General features: G+C 34.5%; 1 protein-coding gene across 1 annotated transcript in view; it reads right to left on the bottom strand.

Annotated features, from left to right (window-relative positions):
- Positions 1-255: 255 nt before the first annotated feature.
- Positions 256-18,363, bottom strand: part of EMC2 (ER membrane protein complex subunit 2) — a 38,366-nt gene continuing 20,258 nt past the window's right edge. Inside the window, exons 6-11 of the mRNA XM_014879362.2 lie at positions 13,473-13,558; positions 13,243-13,302; positions 10,674-10,755; positions 9,428-9,538; positions 8,434-8,538; positions 256-2,596 (exon numbers count right to left, since the gene is read on the bottom strand). Coding sequence (XP_014734848.2) covers positions 2,510-2,596; positions 8,434-8,538; positions 9,428-9,538; positions 10,674-10,755; positions 13,243-13,302; positions 13,473-13,558 — 531 coding nt within the window. The 3' untranslated portion in view covers positions 256-2,509. The remainder of the gene's footprint in view (positions 2,597-8,433; positions 8,539-9,427; positions 9,539-10,673; positions 10,756-13,242; positions 13,303-13,472; positions 13,559-18,363) is intronic.

Here is an 18,363-nt window from a genome sequence, read left to right as displayed (position 1 = left end):
TTCTCTGAAAACCTATTCTTTAATGCAATGCAGCATCTGTAACATTACGAAATCATTTACTAGAACTGAAAATTACTTTTACAAAGATCATATTATATGATAGCTTCTCAGCGAGCCCTTTCTTGCTGAGAGTGCAGGGCATTTCATGCAGTTACTTCCCCCGCAGAGGACTTTTTAAACTTTATTTTCTTTGAATATGGAAAGTGCTCTCAATTTCCACTGCTGCAATTCAATAGTTCTGTCGGACACTGCCCATGCATTTTCATAGGAATAATTTATTTAACCTTTGAAGTAAACACAAACTTGTCAGAAATATTTGCAAGGTTAACTTGTAAGCTCTACTATGTGGAAATTTTGCCAAAATACAAGTACAAATCAGAGTGCTAAATAATAATTTCAAAGAGATGCTAAGCAGTAATGAAAATGAGAAGGTGCTAAGCAGCCAAATGACATGAAAATTGTCATCAAATAACTGAAAACAAGAAACAGGACAAATTTCCTTACAGAGAAATTGACATACTAAATACCCAAGTCTGACACTGCTATATTAAAAGCTGCCTCAGAACAAAGCTTTATATACAACACATTTCAACAGGAGATGCCTGCTACAAAAAAATACTGCACTGCTGGTTTTTAGTACCTTGGAGGTAAAATGTTATGCATTAAGTAATTTTAACCTTCAGTACAACTTCCCATCATTTTTAATTTTAAAATGCAGCCAAGTTATACGAGATGTAGGCACAACAGAAAAAAAATACTAATGAGGGCTTAAAACTCTAGATGGCACACTCATACAATCAAAGACTACAACAGAAATACACAGGACCAACTATGGTAAGTTTCAATTACGTTATGTTTTCCACTCAAAGCATATATAATGTAGCCACACATATTGTTCTGAGGCCAGTTTGTAAATTATTATTATAAAAGGATGTGCACTATTTCCCCAAGGTAGAATTGGATTATTTTATATAACAATATGCAGTATTTGCAGTTTTGCATTTCAATAGCAATGAATTAATCTATTTTATGATTCCACATACAATCAATTCTCATGGCATGGAATCCATTCTTTCACACTCCAACCTACTTTATGGATAAGAGTCAGATCCTGCATGTTTTTTGAAGGCCTAGTCTCATGCAAAAAACACCTCAGTTATACAAATTTTCAAGCTTTGAAGGAAGTTTTTGTTGCTGATTTGTTTTTAAGGAGGAACTCAGCTGTGCTTTATTACATCAAGTCCAGGATCATAAAAAAGACATTTTAATACACAGCCTTTAATTTATTCATCTGTATAGATTAGGCAGTATAAAATCTGAAAATCTAATAATTTTGGATGGTTGTAACAACCATGAAAACAACATTGTAATATTGCTATTAGAATTTGCCAAGGGTACATTGCTGCTGTTATGCAAGCTTGCTGAAGCTGTAATAAATGAAATGATAGCTGTGCAACTGAATTGCCACAGTACACATCTGAACAACATTCAGAATGATCAGAAGTGCAAAATGCTTGAATTAGGGTGTTTGACTAATTATCTGAGTAGATGAGCAAGTGCCTAAAGACAAACAGAACACAGTTTTACAGTGTGCTAGATGTTTCATGCTGTGGTGTAACAAACACTACCCCCAGTAAGTCAAGGCAGCTGAACAAGCTCTCATGCCCCCCTTGCAGTGCAGCAACCCTTGCTCCAGGTGGAGAAGCCAAAGCATCACAGCAAAGGGGTGCCCAAGCCAGGGACACAGAACAGTAGAGACCAGGAAAGAGCCCCAGCTGAAATTCATCACGTGGAACACAGGTACAAGAAAGGACACAGAGAAGGAAGAAAAAATAAAGGGAATATGGATACACTGATTGGAGAATTACGTGGACATGGAAGCATTTGCCCACAAAGCCACAGAGAAGAATGTCTTTGGCCTTAAGCCAGTATAACAGCACCTCTGAAGCAAAGTCCACGAGTAAGTTTTCTCCATTTCTACAGTACTAGATACCAACTCATTAAGAACACTCTTAAGAAATTTTCTTCTCTAATAAAGTGTACTCATAATTATTCCTTGATGTATTTCCCAGGAAGTGTACCTCTGCAGCATGCTTTTACACTCTTAAATATGCAAAGAAAAATATTTAGCGTGCTATTAATATACATATATACATTTGTGAATTCCATTTGCAAGTTCAATAAGCCACTGTGTTTTTTTAATCATTTAACAAGTTTATTTCTACAAATTATGGCTTAGAAGCATACTGTACATACAAAAATTTGAGGAGACTGATGTGCAGCATGTCATTTTATGTTGTTTATGTGGATAAGTTATTCGTTTCAGTGGGTATTCATCACATTTCTTATAGCAGCAATAAATAGGCATTTTACTTTTCATAAAATGTTATTTTATATAGCACATAATCAATAAAAAATTAACTTTAACAGCACTAGAGTAACATAACCCACAGGTCATTACAGGTTGAGTGTGGTATTGGAAAATTTCATATTAGATCTCTGTGCCAAGCTAAGACTGAGTGATTTGCAGGGTCTCCAACATGTCTTCCACTGCCTTCAAAGAGTATTTAGTTTCTTTCTTACTGCGACCTGCAAACTAAACAGGAAAGAAAAGATTGTTATGTGTCATATAGCTGAAATTCTATGTCTAAATCCTGTGAAAATAACAGTTCTACACACCAATACCAATAATTAACTCTATTTATTACAAACTTAAAAGCACAGAACTAAACCTCACAATTTTTACCAGAATACAAGCTACATCACCTTCTTCTATGAAACAAAGAAAAAAATAATTCTGTTAAAGCAAGACAGAAAAAATTCTAATTATCAAAATTTACTATAAAATAATCTAGACAAAATATAATTATCTTTTATGGGTCAAAGTAACCATGAGGAATGACGTTGTACTAGATTGTAGCCCACTATTAAAACAGTTTCAGAGAACATTTTAAATAAAGTCTGTCTTGATACAAAAGAAAGATACAGCTTAAAAAATACTACTAATGGCTTAGAAAGGAAGGGGTAGAAAGACAGGAAATGCTGACCACCCCATGTTGAACTCAAAAGGGTTTTTCTAACGATACTGACAATTCCCATCACTCATCAGCCATATCTAACAGGGGATTCATTGACCAGGTTGGTTTTCAGTCAAATGAAACTCCTAAACCATTTTTAATACACCTGCACTAAAAAGTTTTGCATTTCAGGTTGGGAGAGGTGGTAAAGAAATTACAGAAAGAGTAACTAAAACTTGCTTCTAGTAAAACACCCTATTCTCTACTTAAATGTTAACATCTAAACACTCAATAAATTTTCAATTTGAAGTTTTTTATTTCAAATACCACTGGTGTCTCGCATAGTTAGTCCTTGATTTATAATGTGTCCCTTCTCTCTTGTAATTAACTTAATTTAGCAAACTCTTCATGACCTGTTGAGAAAGATTAAGTCATCAAACTCAGGTAATATCACACCAGCAACAAGCTGCAGGACCTGTTAACCTGCTTTTGACCCCCAAGCTACAATCCAGCATTGCGATTCCCAATCAGCACTGAGTTTTTTAAAAAATAATTTTGGCACAGTAAGTGATAAGATATTTCAAATCAAACAGTTAGAAGAAATTTTGTTACTGTGACAACAACTTTACAGTTGTTTACAACACTTTAGAGAGGTACTGAAAACACTGTATTTTCATGTTTTATATTTCCAGGTGGTTAACTGGCGTACCAGGTTTTGATTCTAGTAGTATGTATAAACCCATTCTTCAGGTTGTGCAGTTTCCATAGTGACATGCAATAGTCAACATCAGAGTAAAATCCTAGATTTCTTAACACACTCCAAGGTGAAAGCAGCAACTTTTGCTTATATCTGATTGAATAAAATATCTTCTCTTCGTTCACATTAAGCAGACCCTTGGAAATTCCAAATCCTTTCACGAAAACAAGCAAGTTTAAAAAACACAAGTCAAAAGTTTCAAATGAAAAATTGTTTTGAACTCAAAGCATTCAGAAATTTTAATAAAAAACACAAAAGCTTAAATATACTGTGGTCAAAAAAGCACACTTGGCAAAGCACGCAGAGAAAAGCTTCAAAATAAGAAAAATTTTATTTATTCTCATAATGGACACTGGGAGCAAAATTGACATATGACATTAGTTTAAAAAAATGCTACTTGCTAATTTCAAGAGCAGTTGCCTTCATGATACTGACATGTAGTTTAAGCTGAACAAATAAAACCAAACTCTGCGTCATAACAACCAGAAGCACACTTGGAAATGTAATCACTTCAAATTTGCCCTGATGAACAATTATTTTGTCTATTCAGCCATTACACAGCAATTTGACTGATTGAGCTGGAATCCATTTCTTAAATCATGATTTAATTTTCTGTTTCCCAAATGGTAAGTAACAAAATCACCTCTCTCCAGCCATAAATAACATGTAGATTGCTAACACAGAAGAGTTTAGCAATGTACCCAAGAAGCATGTATCTGGAAAATTACTATGAGTAGGATCACATTAAAGATTTTTGTGAGCATTAATCAAACTCGCCTGCCTCTGCTGAAATGCTTGTACCAGAGAACATGCTAAACCAATTATCTAATTGAAGAGCACCAGGTAGCCTTATTTTGTTTCGGTGTTAAAGTAACTGTGACTCATGTCCTCAGTTAGAACAGACAGAAGTTCTTCTCAGGATCTGCACATATGGAATGATCCAGTTTCCCAGTCATAAGGCAAAACTAAGCTTATAATAACAAACTTAAAACTAATTCTTTGAATAAGGAGTACTTCACTAACTTCTGAAATAAAAGATTAGAACTAAATTTTATTTGGGTGTTTTTCCACCCAGTCAATTAAATTTAAGAAACCTGGAGCATAATGACTATTTTTTATTTTTTTCAGAGGATGTGTTAGCAGCCAGGAATTCCAGCTCTGTACAGCAGCTCTAGCTATAAAATCTTTCTGTCTTCCTGAAGAAGTTTACATTTCTCCTAGATTAGACACAGATGAGAAGTACTAATCAGCTTGGATGGTTACATAATTAACATCCAAATAAGTATATTAACTAGCTGGAGTGTCAAATATCTGTGCATTTCAGAAATTTTTTAAACTATTGTTTATCACAAGTTTTCCTGTAAAGACAGTGCTACACAGTCTAACCAACACTGGTGAAATAATAATCTCCTTCTATACTCAAATACTGCTTTCTTTAAATGACAATAAACGAAGAAGTTCCTCTGATTTCACAGAGGAATGCCCAGGAAAAGCAAAAATGAAGTGCAAAGCACACTGCTTGAATGACAGAATAAATTGAAAGACGGGGACCAGTAAAAATATTTCAAGTAAATTGCACGTAAAATAAATTTTAAGTAATTAAATAATTAAAAAGCTATAGCCAGTCATTTGAAAGAATAAAGGTAGTTTTCCAAAATTACTGAGCAAACTGTGGGCAATTCAAGTTGAAATCCAAACTAGAAAGATCTCACTGCAAGACAATTGCTCAAAAGTAACTTTTTGCACTATTAACTTTGAATTTAAAGTCATAAATTCATATAATTTGTATAGACATCCAAATCAAGATTCTAAATTCATCTCGCTTTCTAGAATGTGACCACTAGAAAAATTTCATTTAGCAATATGAGAATGTCCAACTAATAAAACAAGTCAATGTCAAACCCAACAAGCTTTTAAGGCTCATACTTCATTTTACAGGTGGATAATGCATGAAAAGTGGGGAGGATTTACAGAGATCATATAAATATCCATCTTAACACCTGTCTAGACATACCCTCCCACTAAGTTAGGAACACTGTACCAAACTTCCCCTGGCACAAGTGACCAAGGTTTCATCCCCAGGTCCAAATGGTGACAATTTCCAACTGCTCAGCTCACCAATGGAGCAACAAACCAACAGTGACTCATAGGGGGAACTGCCACCTAACTGCATCACTAACACCACCGGCTGTAGCTGCTGGGTGTTCTGAGTGTCTAACACAGAGACTGGAGTAGCCAAACGCTTCTGCAGCCCTGTAACAAGGTCAGCAGGGTTGGCCTGGGGATGTCCTGCCCAGCTGTGCTCACTAGAGCTTCTTTTGGCTCTGGGAAGAGGAATGGGGGTATTTACCCCATTTGCTTGCCAGATCCTGGCTTAAGCTTGAGCACTTTCATTTTCTCAAGAGCTGAGTTTCCCCTAAGATTCTAATTACACAGTGTTCTTCACTTTATATCCCAAACAGCTAACAAGAGCAGCTAAAGTAGGCTGTGTATATGTATATACATATGTATGTATCCATATATGTATGTTAACTGTGTTAACATGGCCTGTTCTGGTAAGCATCAGCCAAAAAAAGCTTAATATAGGATCCAAAAGAACTCCACAGAAGCAGTAATAAAAATTTCAAACTAAAAGAAAAAAAACCAACCAACAACCCCCACTCTGAAGCTCCTAAACCCCTGCACTTAGAAATGCTCCCAGTACCACACCACTCCCAATAAAAGTCGTTTTATTAGAGACATTATGATGTTAACAGAAAGCCATGTGGAGAGAAAAGAAGAAAAAAAAAAAACCAAACCAAAACCAAGGTGTGCATATCTGGATGTGAATCAGTTAACTAGAAACTGTCATAATTAAACATCCATTATATCTAGAACCAGGAGATGCCTATGTTCAGGTCTGGTTTTAAATTTCCACCCTGATGCAGCCTGGAAAGGGCTGTTTCCCAAAAGTGCTAACAAGTCTCTACCAGTACTTTGAACTCCAGTCACAATATTTACTTAAAACACATGTAAATCCCCTCTAATCTAGGCACTTAATTTTACTAAGATGTAAAACATGGAATACTGTTTTTTACTAAAAATTCACACATCTTTTAAAACCTGTTTTGTACTGTCAATTATGAATCCGTGGTGTATTGCATTCTTTGATTTTTTTGTGTGTTTGGTTGGATTTGTGTTAGGAGGGTTTTTTCTGTTTTTGGGGTTGTTTTTGTTATTGTTGTTGTAGGGTTTTTTGTTGTTGCTGGTTTTTGGGGTTTCGTTTGTTTCTTTGTTTGGTTTTTATCCTGCAATACTTGAGTTTTCCATCTGAGTTGTGCTTACAGGAATGTCAGGCAGACTTCAAGTCAAAAGAAGCCCCAGTTATTTATGAAACAGCTGACAAAGTAGTTAATTCATACACACCCTACCATCATAAGCAGGTAAATGGTTTATTAATGAAAAGCAGAACAATTTAAAGAGCAGAAGAGCAATAGGCACATAACTATAAAATGCTTCATTATGTTTCCAAAGATACAATGCTCTTCACTGTACAGTCAGAAGCTATAGGGCCAATTAGGAGAAATGGAAAATACCTCTGAGTTGGAATATATCAAAAACACATCAGCCACAAGAAGCTGCATGCTTGGCAAGGAACTGAAATGCAGTATGTATTAAGAAAACTGCCCTGGCTGTAAAAGGAAAATCGAATTTAATTCCATAACGGATGGTGCTCGTAGAAAGGCTATTTGGTAGTATTAACTGTGAAATTGTAGCAACAACAAAAAAATTAAATATTGGGTTACAATACTGAAGTATTTCAGAGAGAAAGAAGTGCTACATGTATACAAAGTCTTTGTATTTAATATCAATACTTTTGATTAAAAAAAAAAAAAAAGTTGTGGGGAGAATTGGATAGTATGATGTTGGTGTCCAGAATCACTTTATATATAAGCTTTGATTGGCAGATCATTTAGAATAGCTGTAAGGGAGTCAAATAAACATAATATATTTGGGATACACAGACAGCAGAGCCTACGAGCCAAAGCATATTTCCATTCATAGTTAAAGAAAGAAATAGAGACTTATAATACAATAGGAAATATAAAATTTTACACATAGTTTTTCAGAAAGTTGGAAAGACTCCCAATGACTTCAGCAAGCTTTGATTATGGCCTACAAAATCTACGTTTTAACAAATCAATGAGCACTTTTCCACAAAACTACATAAAATCAACTTTGGTGACAAATTCTAAGGCAATTAAATATGACTTTGGAAGGTTAGAGTAAACTCGAGAACAAAAATCCTAGAATTTTCATTTCTTTTCTAGTAAAAAAGAAAATTATAATAAAGTTACTCTTAAGAATTAACACATACCAAGTTTTACCGAAATAGCTGTAGAACCAAGTCTTGAAGGTCAATATTATAATAATGTACATTCAGTTAATGTTAGCAGGAAAAATTAGTAATTAATAACTGCAAAATATCAACCTTATATTGATTAAGCTTTCCAGGAAATCAAATAGAAACAGAATGTAAAAAATCCATGCTGATTTACATGTCATATTTAACCTCTTGAACAGCAGCTGATAAAAGTGCAGAAAAGAACTTTAGAGCATGTTAAGTATCATGAAGTATCAAAAAGATCATAGAGTATCATAAAGCAATGAAGTACTAACCTGGTAGGCTCTGTTTATTTGGTTTGCTGCCCAGCTGGCATATTTCATATTATCTTTTTTCATTTTTGCACTTGCTTTTGGATTGGAAGCAATATGACTGGCAGACTAGGAATACAATAAAAATAAAAACAAAACGCAGTGTAATGATAAAATTTATGTGCATGAAATAAACTGAGAACATTCAGCATCCTTACAGTCCAAGTCCCACGCACAGTGTAGTTGGAAAAAGTCAAAAAAAAATTTAAAAGTTACTGGCAAACAGCATCCAGATTAGAATTAGCTAGACTTTTTAAACTATTGCTTGTTCTATTTAAAGCTACATTAGACTTCAGTTCAGTTCTGTACTGAGTTAAGAACCAAACCTGGACATGATCAGCTAATCCAATTTGCTTTTCCTAAAGTGAGAGTCGTTAATTAATTTTCCACATTCAATTTGTTGACAATATAAATATACCACAGACAATATAAAATACATCTATTGTATGTCCAAACTGCTATTAAAAAAGCCACTTTTCCCTGCAGCATAAGAAAACAGACAAGACTCAACATAAAATATGCCCACTCTCACCTGAAGGAATGAAAGATATTACTCAAGAACCAAAGAGAGTTTTTTACCTATATAAATAAATCCACTATGCAAGGAATCACTGCTACTGTGCTAGTCTTTTTCAGCAGCTCATTATCCTCTAGAGAGGAGCATGTCTTTAAATCCTTTTTCAAGAAGTTACCTTCCTGTGCCAGTAACTATAACTCTTTTGAAAATACAGGCAAGACTTAAAGGTTAAGAGCACTTCAGTAAGGAGCAGTTACTAGCACAAAACTATCCATACTCTAAATGTATGTAAAATACTCTGTAGTTTTAAAACAGTGTAAATAATCTGAGCTATTAGGTTAAAAATCAGGGGGAAAAAATGAAACAGCAAAGGGCAAAGGATAACATAAATGCATAAACATATTCAGAATGATAATATGGAAAATATACAATCATGCTTACCATGTGGAGTCCAAATAGAGCTCTCATATTTCTGTTGTTAAGCTTCAGTGCTTGTGCAAAATACTTTCTTGACAGCTCGAGGTTTTCAAGCCCCCCCTGAGTGTATTTAACCTGTAAAAATGGTAAGCTCCTGAAACCTGCATGTCGTTTCATACTTCAGGCATTCGCTCTGAAGCAATGATATTACTAAAATTCACTCCAAGTTTGTTTCACATGACATTTCAAATCAGGTGAGTCCTATCAAAAGCTAAATACTGGCCTGGGAGAAATCCAAGTTCTTCGCAGAATATAAATTTAAAAATCTTTAACTATAGGAGAAAAAAACCCAGCATTAATTTAATTAATGCATTGCTACAAGATTAAAAAGTGGTTATTTTTCATCTATAAATACTTGAAACCTTGGGACTGTCTCTTATAAAAAGTAGCACAAACTTTAAATTCTGACTACTAGGAATCCATAGTGACACTCTGCTTCCACAGCATGCATGAAAACAGTTCACAAAACACAATGCCTTTCATTATGTATTCAAAATAGCACACAAAGTTCAGAGGATTACTCCATTGTTTTTCTATTTATTTTTCCAGATATTAGATCAAGAAAATAGGGATAAATACTAGAAGATGTGCTTCAAAGTCTTTCTATGAGAAAGCTACTTAGGCTTTCAAGTTTTAATGTCAACCCAATTTTATCCATGTTAACTAAACAAATTAAACCCATTGTAAGCAATTAACAGTATAAATTAGGAAAAAAAATCTGGAAAAAAAAGATTAATTCAAATGGCTAACACCTTGAGTTAAAACTTCCAACTTTACCTCTAATTTTTACCTCTCTTCCACCAGTGCTCCTTCAGGCAGAATTTGGTATGTGGATTCCAAGACCTGAGTCCACAATAACAGGCAATATATCACAATCTCCTAGGCAGCATTGCTGTAGAAAAGTTTAACTTCTCATGCACTTAATTTGAAAAGTGCATAAAAACTTCCACAAGAAGAGTTCATTTAAAATTAGCTTTTATCTTCAGTAATTCCTGCCCTAACTCTTATATTTAGCTTAGTCACACTGTGACTGAGTCACTGAATAAAAAACCACAGTTTTCAGAAAATGTTCAGTTCTATGAGATGTTAGCATTCTCTGTGAACTCTTTTAAATCTCCTAGGGAAAAATTAAAGAAACCATTTTCACCACTTCTGTAACATAAAAACAGAAAATGTAATCAAACATAATTGATTTTTGTGAAATACCTACTTCAGCATATTGTTGACAATATAAGTGGTTGTGTGGATTAGTCATCATAAGCTCCTCTAAGCAGAAGGCAGCCTTTGCATAGCTGAGGAATACAAAAAACAGTGATAAAATGAAACATGAATACACAGCTCTTTGCTTCAGTTTTTTTACAGCACAATAAAAGTCTTACTTTTACACCCATAAAATCACATGATTCACAATTAATAAAAACGTTTCATTTTAAAATGATGTTTATAACCAAGTTACTATTTTCACATCATAGGCAGGAAAAATGCACAAAATATAATGGTCTAGGTATAAATGGAACAGCTCATGAAAAGCCTTTAACATACTAATTTCTTATTAATAGGTGCAATTTCTTATCAGAAAGAGTGATGAGTAGAAACCAGTATTAGGTACTGTAAGACACAGAACTGAGACAACAAAATAATTATTTTTTTTCTAAGAAAATTCAGCTACATGAGGATTCATAAAAGCAGCTACTGATCACAGCATTTACTTAAGTAAATGAAATTAAAGTCAATTAACTTTACCTGCCAACAGTCAACCACACAATTGAGATTAAAAAAAAATAACATACTAAGAACAGTTCTAAAATTCAAACAGTTCAAATCAATGTATGAAAATAGCATCAGACCTCTCCAAATGGGCAAATGAAAAGGCTAGTCCTTGAATTTTTTAGTGAAAGCTTTCAGAAACAATTAAGAATTCAAGCTCAAAATGCAGGTTTATTGAGAAGAATCTTAGCTTTGTAACCTTTCAAATAATAGAATTGTCTGCAGAATTTGCATTGTCTAGAGATATGTGATAACACTATTGCACAGTCTCACTTGTGATAGGATTCCAAAATTCTGAGATACAAGGCTTATAATGACAGTGTGGGGAGATATTTAATATCACAGTAAAAGCAATTTAACAATTATGAGACCATATTAAACCATATCATCTGCAAAATCTTGTATCCTAAAATAAAGACGTTGTGGCTTTCTCCAGAGCATGTTATGGTAGTCACGTATCTATATCATTTATTAATCTGGAGATAAAAGGCCAGCCACCTCATTCTCCAAAAGCAGAAGCCAGAGTCCTCAGTGCAGAACAGGGCAGAACTGAGGACTGTGTAAACCTTGCACATTTACATGTTTATGAACAACGAGAGCATGGTGATTTCACAAGCCCCGTGACTTGTGACCCTGATAAAATATATAAGCTGATGAATTGCCTTCTTTTTTAAAACTTAATTTTTAGTTGCTTTTAGCCAAGAGACCAATTTTTCCCTATTATCAAAATAATAATAATAATAATAATAATGATGCTCATGGAAGGATAGTGAGGACAGTGAATTTTTTCCATGAACTGAAATTCTACATATTGCTTTTTACTGGAATTACGGACCAAAACAAATACAAGCAAAAGTAATTTCTTTCTCGGGTTTTATTGTACAATTTCGTAATAAATACTATAGCAAAAAAACCCCAACTTAATAATGGAATACGTATGTTTGCACCACTCTATCATTCACTTTTGTACTGACAGATTTGACAAGCTTAAATATCTTTCTAGCCAATTTTTTTTAAAGTAGCTATTTTCTTGGAAAAGTGGCTGGTAGATTTCCCCAAACAAATGGAAGTCTGGGTATCAAAATTCTAGTTTATTCCTGAAGTCATAATTTAAAAGAGTTTAATAACTATTTTCTTTGAGAATGGAGTGCAAAGAGAGGTGACTGGGGAATAATTTTTTCCTCACAGTGAGAATGGCTATTTCTTCCTTGACAATTTGATTCTTTTACTATCCTCTGAAAAGGAAAGAAGGAAACAATGTGATATAATTCAGGCTGGGCTGAAGAACCAAAGAAAGAGGGGGAAATAAAGATACGCCTTTGGGTGGAGGTTTGAATTAATGCTGTGATATTAGAAAACCTGCACTAAGGCTTTGAGCTAATCCTCTCACACTGGGATTTCCTCCTCTCACTACAGCAATAAAAAAAGCTAACAAAAACATTAAATATCCAATAAGCAAGTTCCTACAACATTCAGCATTCTTGATCACATTGGGTTTTGTACCCAGGCGACCAGATGCCTCCAACTCTGGATCCATGTTTTGCTTTGTGGGTTTTTTTTAAAGGTTACTGAAAGTTCTGGGAGAGGCAGGCTAAAAGAAAACTGGAGTATTGGTTGCTGTGATTGATTGATTTTAGAAGTAAAGAATTTAACATCTCTAACAAAAAAAATACATAACTTTACATAATAACAAAATACATAACAAAAAATTATGGGAAATAAGTGCTGTTCTCTGCTGCATTCAAACCACTTCTTTAAACATCAGATTTTTAAAAATTACTGAAACATACAGGTAATTAAATAAACTCTTTTTATCTGAAAAACAAATGCCTTTTTTAAGTATTTGGTAGCCAAATAAGTTTGATAATTATTTCCAGTTGAGGCCTAGTATACTGGAAATGAGACATGATACTTTGTAACGCTAGTCTTTAAAAAAAATTACTAACATTTTTGACTTACACAGAGTGGGTTTCAAATTAACAGATTTTATGTGGATTTGGCAAACAACTTACTCATGTTCATTGATGTAAAGTTCTGCAAGTTCATGCCAAGCTTCTTGGTCACCAACAAATCTGTATAGAGAATACAAGAGAGGGAAAAAGGGAAAAAAGAAAGAATGTGCAAGGGATTCCATAAATGACTAGCACTGAAGCAAAAGCGTAAATTAAATGCAAATTCCACTTTAATTAAAAAGATTTATCAGAATAGCAAAACACAATCCGTATTCTTGTAAGACACTCACTGTTCCAGATACTCATTCAGCTCTCGGATGGCCTCGAGATTTTTCCCCTGGGCTTTTCGAATGGCAATCTTACGCTTTCTTGCTGCCTATGGGTTGACATTAATAAAGGATTAGGCCTCATAATTCCCTGGGTTTTTGTAAGGAAAGCAATTTGACTGTGCAAATTATTATCTCAATACCAGTGAAATTCCACTGCAGAGACACTGCTAGCTTGAAGTTTATAAACATACCCTATGACATCCCACCGAGAGACTGAAAACCTCTTCTTACAATCACATTATTTATGCTTTTCTTTGGAGACACAAGCTGTATGCATTATTTCATTCAAATAAATGACTGTCCAGATTCTGATAATTACAAAACAGCAGGGGATCCTAATCTTCAGCCATTTCAACAACCCCCACCTAGTCATTCACAAGATTCAAGACTGTAGAGAAATAGTGACTGAGTCCTAGAGAACCCCACAGACGGATCTTGGTTGTCTCTGTGTAAGTATGGCTTTCAGCCATTGTAAAATATTCTTGTTGGAGTGCTCAACAGCACCTTTACCTAATGCTAAATACACACCAATTTCCTAAGCAAGTCTCTCATCATTCTTGGAGCACAAAGTTGGCTCTGCAATGTAAAGGGAATACAGAATAGCCATTTCAATGGCTAAAACTAAGCAGTACTTTGATATGATGGTAGAAAATGCATTTCAACTTAAAAAAAAATATAAGAATTAAAATGTATTTAAATTTTGAAGTCCATAAAAGTTGTCAGAGACTAGAAGGAGGAAAGATGTAGAGGATTGGAACAGTTGATTATTCTGTACTTTAATCCAATATTCCAGCTTCTTAACGATACTGGTTACAGTTTTCAGGACTGTGTTGTCAATCTTACAGGTTATTCTCAGCTGGAAGGGACCCACAAGGATCTCACTGAGTCCAACTCTTAAAAGAATGGTCCATACAGAGATCAAACCTGTGACCTTGGTGTTATCAGCACCAGGCTCAAACCAACTGAATATCAACATACACTTGAGGTGTGATTCAAAAGAAAGGAATCTTCCCAGCTGGGAGTAAACAGCACATCTCAGCCAGCCTGAAAGTCCTCAGAGCAGAAATCTGACAGAATGGAAGGAAAATACAATTCCAGTATAACAAAACTCAAAAAAGGAATGCCATCAGCCTCCTTCCTTGTCTCTAATCCCTGTGCTCTTGGGTGACCACAACCACTGTGGTCAGATGAGAGACAACAGACGGTCTGGTGTCTGTGATGTCTACATGTGCACACACTCTCTTGTATGCCATTTCTCCATGAGATAGTATTAATGACAAAGAATATAAAGCACACTTCTCTGGTAATTAAGTCCCACTGTTCATCCCCTTCATAGCTCTCACCCTATTTCATGTCTTATAAAGAGTTTATACAGTTGGGTATCACCTTTCAGAAGCCTTGACAGGACAACTCTTCAACAAAATCTTAGACAATTTTAATCTCTGAATTTCAGACAGTTTTGAAATCAATTTATTCATAATGTTCACAGTGACATATACCTTGCAAGAGTTCTTGTATATTTACAGCATTTTAAACATAACTACTCTCCTAAATAATTTTTTATCCTTCAATCCATTTGAACAAATCAATTGCTTCCAAAACAAGAGAGTAGTAATTAGTTCAAGCACCAAAACAGAAAAGCTATGCTTTTGACACTAACTTCATTCCTTCCTTTTAATTTATTCCCTTTATCTCCCTCACAAACACATATTCAATGGAAATTCAGTGAAAACAAATCAAGTGAGAAAAAAAAAAATCACCCTTCTGATTAAACATAAGACAAAGGCAGAGAGAAGACTCATCAGGGGCCAAACTAGAACACAAGCAGTGTGGTTTCCACTGCTTCTTTGTCAAACTGCAACCTGTGAAGTTACATACATCATTCTACTTTTACTGGGAGGCATCTGGCTAAAAGCCAAAACTGGAAATTTTAACTGCTGACGCATTTATCACAGTAACAATAACACACTCTCTATTTTATTTTTGCTTTATAAAAAATAGATAACAGCATAATTAAACTTATTTTCTTTAAATTCAAAAAGAATAATCCCACATGATTATCATCATGCTATAATAAACAAAACCACAAAATAGCAACCAAAAAAACCAAAACCACTGTCTGCTGTCACATTTTATGGAGTTCTCAAAGCATTTGTAAAGCAGGTCACGCCCTTCTATGGTGGGAACACCAGGGCAGTGTTAACCCACTACCCAAAGCTGACATTATACACAGCCCAGTGACCTGCCCACTGAGCCTGAAACATGAAAAGAGGGAAAGTGGGGATAACAGCATGCACAGCCAAAGGAATGCATCAACCAAATACAGCCTAGGAAGACAGAAGGGTTTTTGCAGGTAACAGACTATTTATTGACTTTATAAATGTAGCTTTTTAAATGTAGCTCTTGGATTAACAGCTCGATTATTTTCAAAATTTAAAGAAATCCAGAGCCTGATTAAAGTAAACCCTTGAGAACTAAAATAATTTATTAAATATATAAAATCAATCAATGCATATGACAACTTAATTTGCAATGGCGAACAGGAATAGTCTACATAAATCACTCTCCTCTTCGTTTCTAATGCAACTCCTTCAATTGCATCCAAAAGAGCCTGGAAACAGATTTTTTTTTCTCCATGGCTGCTTTATTTCCTAACCACAGCACTCTCAAGTAACATAAATCACAGGAGCCTCAAGACATTAATTTATGAAAAGCTACAACCATTTCTAGTCACAAATATAAGCTGATGTTTACCTACAGCAAACATGTAATCTAATGTAATCAAATAACAAGGACAAAAGTATTAGGCATAATTAACATATTCTGGTGGTAGCACTTAGGAATTAAATGAATTACATAAACATTTGACAGAATCTCCCTGCTGCACCAAATCCCAAGAAAATTCTTTAAAATTACACTTTTATAACTTTTTAAACTTCCTTTTTTTATCTACCTTTCTCATCACCAAAAATATAGCAGCTTCTGGGCTTGGAATCTGCACTCTCTTCATCCTCAAAATGCTGGGAGATAAGCTGATTTACAGAGAACTCCAAGTTTACAAAAGCAAGGTTCAGCCACTCAAAACAGTGCTGACATCCTGAGGAAGAACAAAATGTTGTCTAGTAGCACAGAATTTCTGAAAGTCTTTTTAAAACCACTGGAAAGAATTCAGTGAGGATGCAGAGGTTTTTTTAAAGAAAATTCTAACTTTTCCCATCACATGAAAAAAATCACAAAGTCAAGAGATATGCACTGAAGTGTTCATAGATCGTGACAGTAGATCTGTCATTCATAGGAGTGATGTGACAGGTGAAAAAAAAAGATATGAAAACAAACTACTATTGCTTTGAATGGTATTCACAGACTACTCTCCTGACTTCCTATTCCCAGTTTTTCTTTGACTGATAAGGTCTATCAGTTTTTAAATAAAAAAAAAAAAATCAATAATGCCAGTAGTCAGTACGTCAAGAAAAATACATACAAAAAGGCTTGCATTACAACCAAAACATGGACCAGCTTGTGTGCTGCAAACTTCTAATTCTTGTTCTCATTTATATTGCCCCTGAGCTCACTGTGTGTCAGCTTAAGTGCTGCTCTGTGAGCTGGGGCTCACAGTTTCCTGAGCATCCTGAGGACAGTAATATAACTAACAAAGATTTACACTCATAGCATCAATTTCTCTTTATTTCCATACAAATTGAACAAAATGCCTTACTGCACAGAACCACTGCCAACACTAATAACCACTTTAGTATACAAGAATAGTTATTTGTTAAGTAAAGCCAGACACACACCAATTATACAGAAGCTTTACCTAGCATTTATATAATATTACCATTTTATTACCTGCCTTACAACCAGCTGATAAGAGAAACCAGGCAATTTAATGTTTTATTATGTTAAGGGCCCTCTTTACCAAAAACCTCACATCTCAAAATACAAACTCATTTTTAAGGACCTATTGCAAGATAGTAAAACACTGCAAAATGCAGAGTACAACTCTGTTCAATTATTAATTTCAAGTCCACCAAGAATATTCTTGAAAAATAATTTTTAAATACAGGGACTTGAAATAATTTTGAAGTCGAAGAAGTCTACTGAAATAGTCACAAACAATTAGATTGATAAAGATTTAAAAAGTAGCATTCAAGGAGTACACTTCAGTTCTTCACATCACAACAGTAAGACTTTCTAGAACAAGCCTCATATAAAAATCAACTCTATCTTCTTTCTCCTTCCACCTTAAGTAAAAAGGAAAAGGCAAAACCTCCAGCGCTGTAACAAGACCTGCAGCATTTGACCACACAGATACTATGACACAGACTTGCCCCTCAGTTTTCCAGAGTTTAAAGCAAAACACTGGAATGGTTATTAGCTAATTCTGGAAATCTGTAATTCTTAATGAAAAGATATATGCATCTTAAAGAAATGTGTAAAGAATCAGTATCATATGGACTAAGCTAATTCAGTAGGTACAAACTTATTAAGGAGTGAACCTTTCTAAGGTATTTCTTTTGAAGACTAATAATCCCCAATCTGGCATAAGAACTAATCCTCCATTTATCATGATTCTTTTCAGTAAGCATTAAGTAGACATAAAATGAAGTAAGGACTTGAATATTTATCAGCTTCTGCATTTCATTAGTAAAACATACCAAGAGAGAGTCTAACATTGTTCTAAATTTCATGGCTGCAAAGAAAGTATTAGTAGGAGACTTTTCAGGGATTGAGACCCCTTTCAGGAAAGGAAGAATTTCTTATCTGTGTAACTACTACAGCATTAAACACATGATACTTTTCATCTTAAAAAGAAATTTTTCCTTCTCTTTAACATTTTACAAAATATGTATTT

The sequence above is a fragment of the Sturnus vulgaris genome, chromosome 1 (genome assembly GCF_052056855.1).
Source record: "Sturnus vulgaris isolate bStuVul1 chromosome 1, bStuVul1.hap1, whole genome shotgun sequence".
In the NCBI taxonomy this organism is placed as follows: Eukaryota; Metazoa; Chordata; class Aves; order Passeriformes; family Sturnidae; genus Sturnus; species Sturnus vulgaris.
Note: the sequence above shows the minus strand (reverse complement) of the source record. Positions and strands in the feature narration are given on the sequence as shown.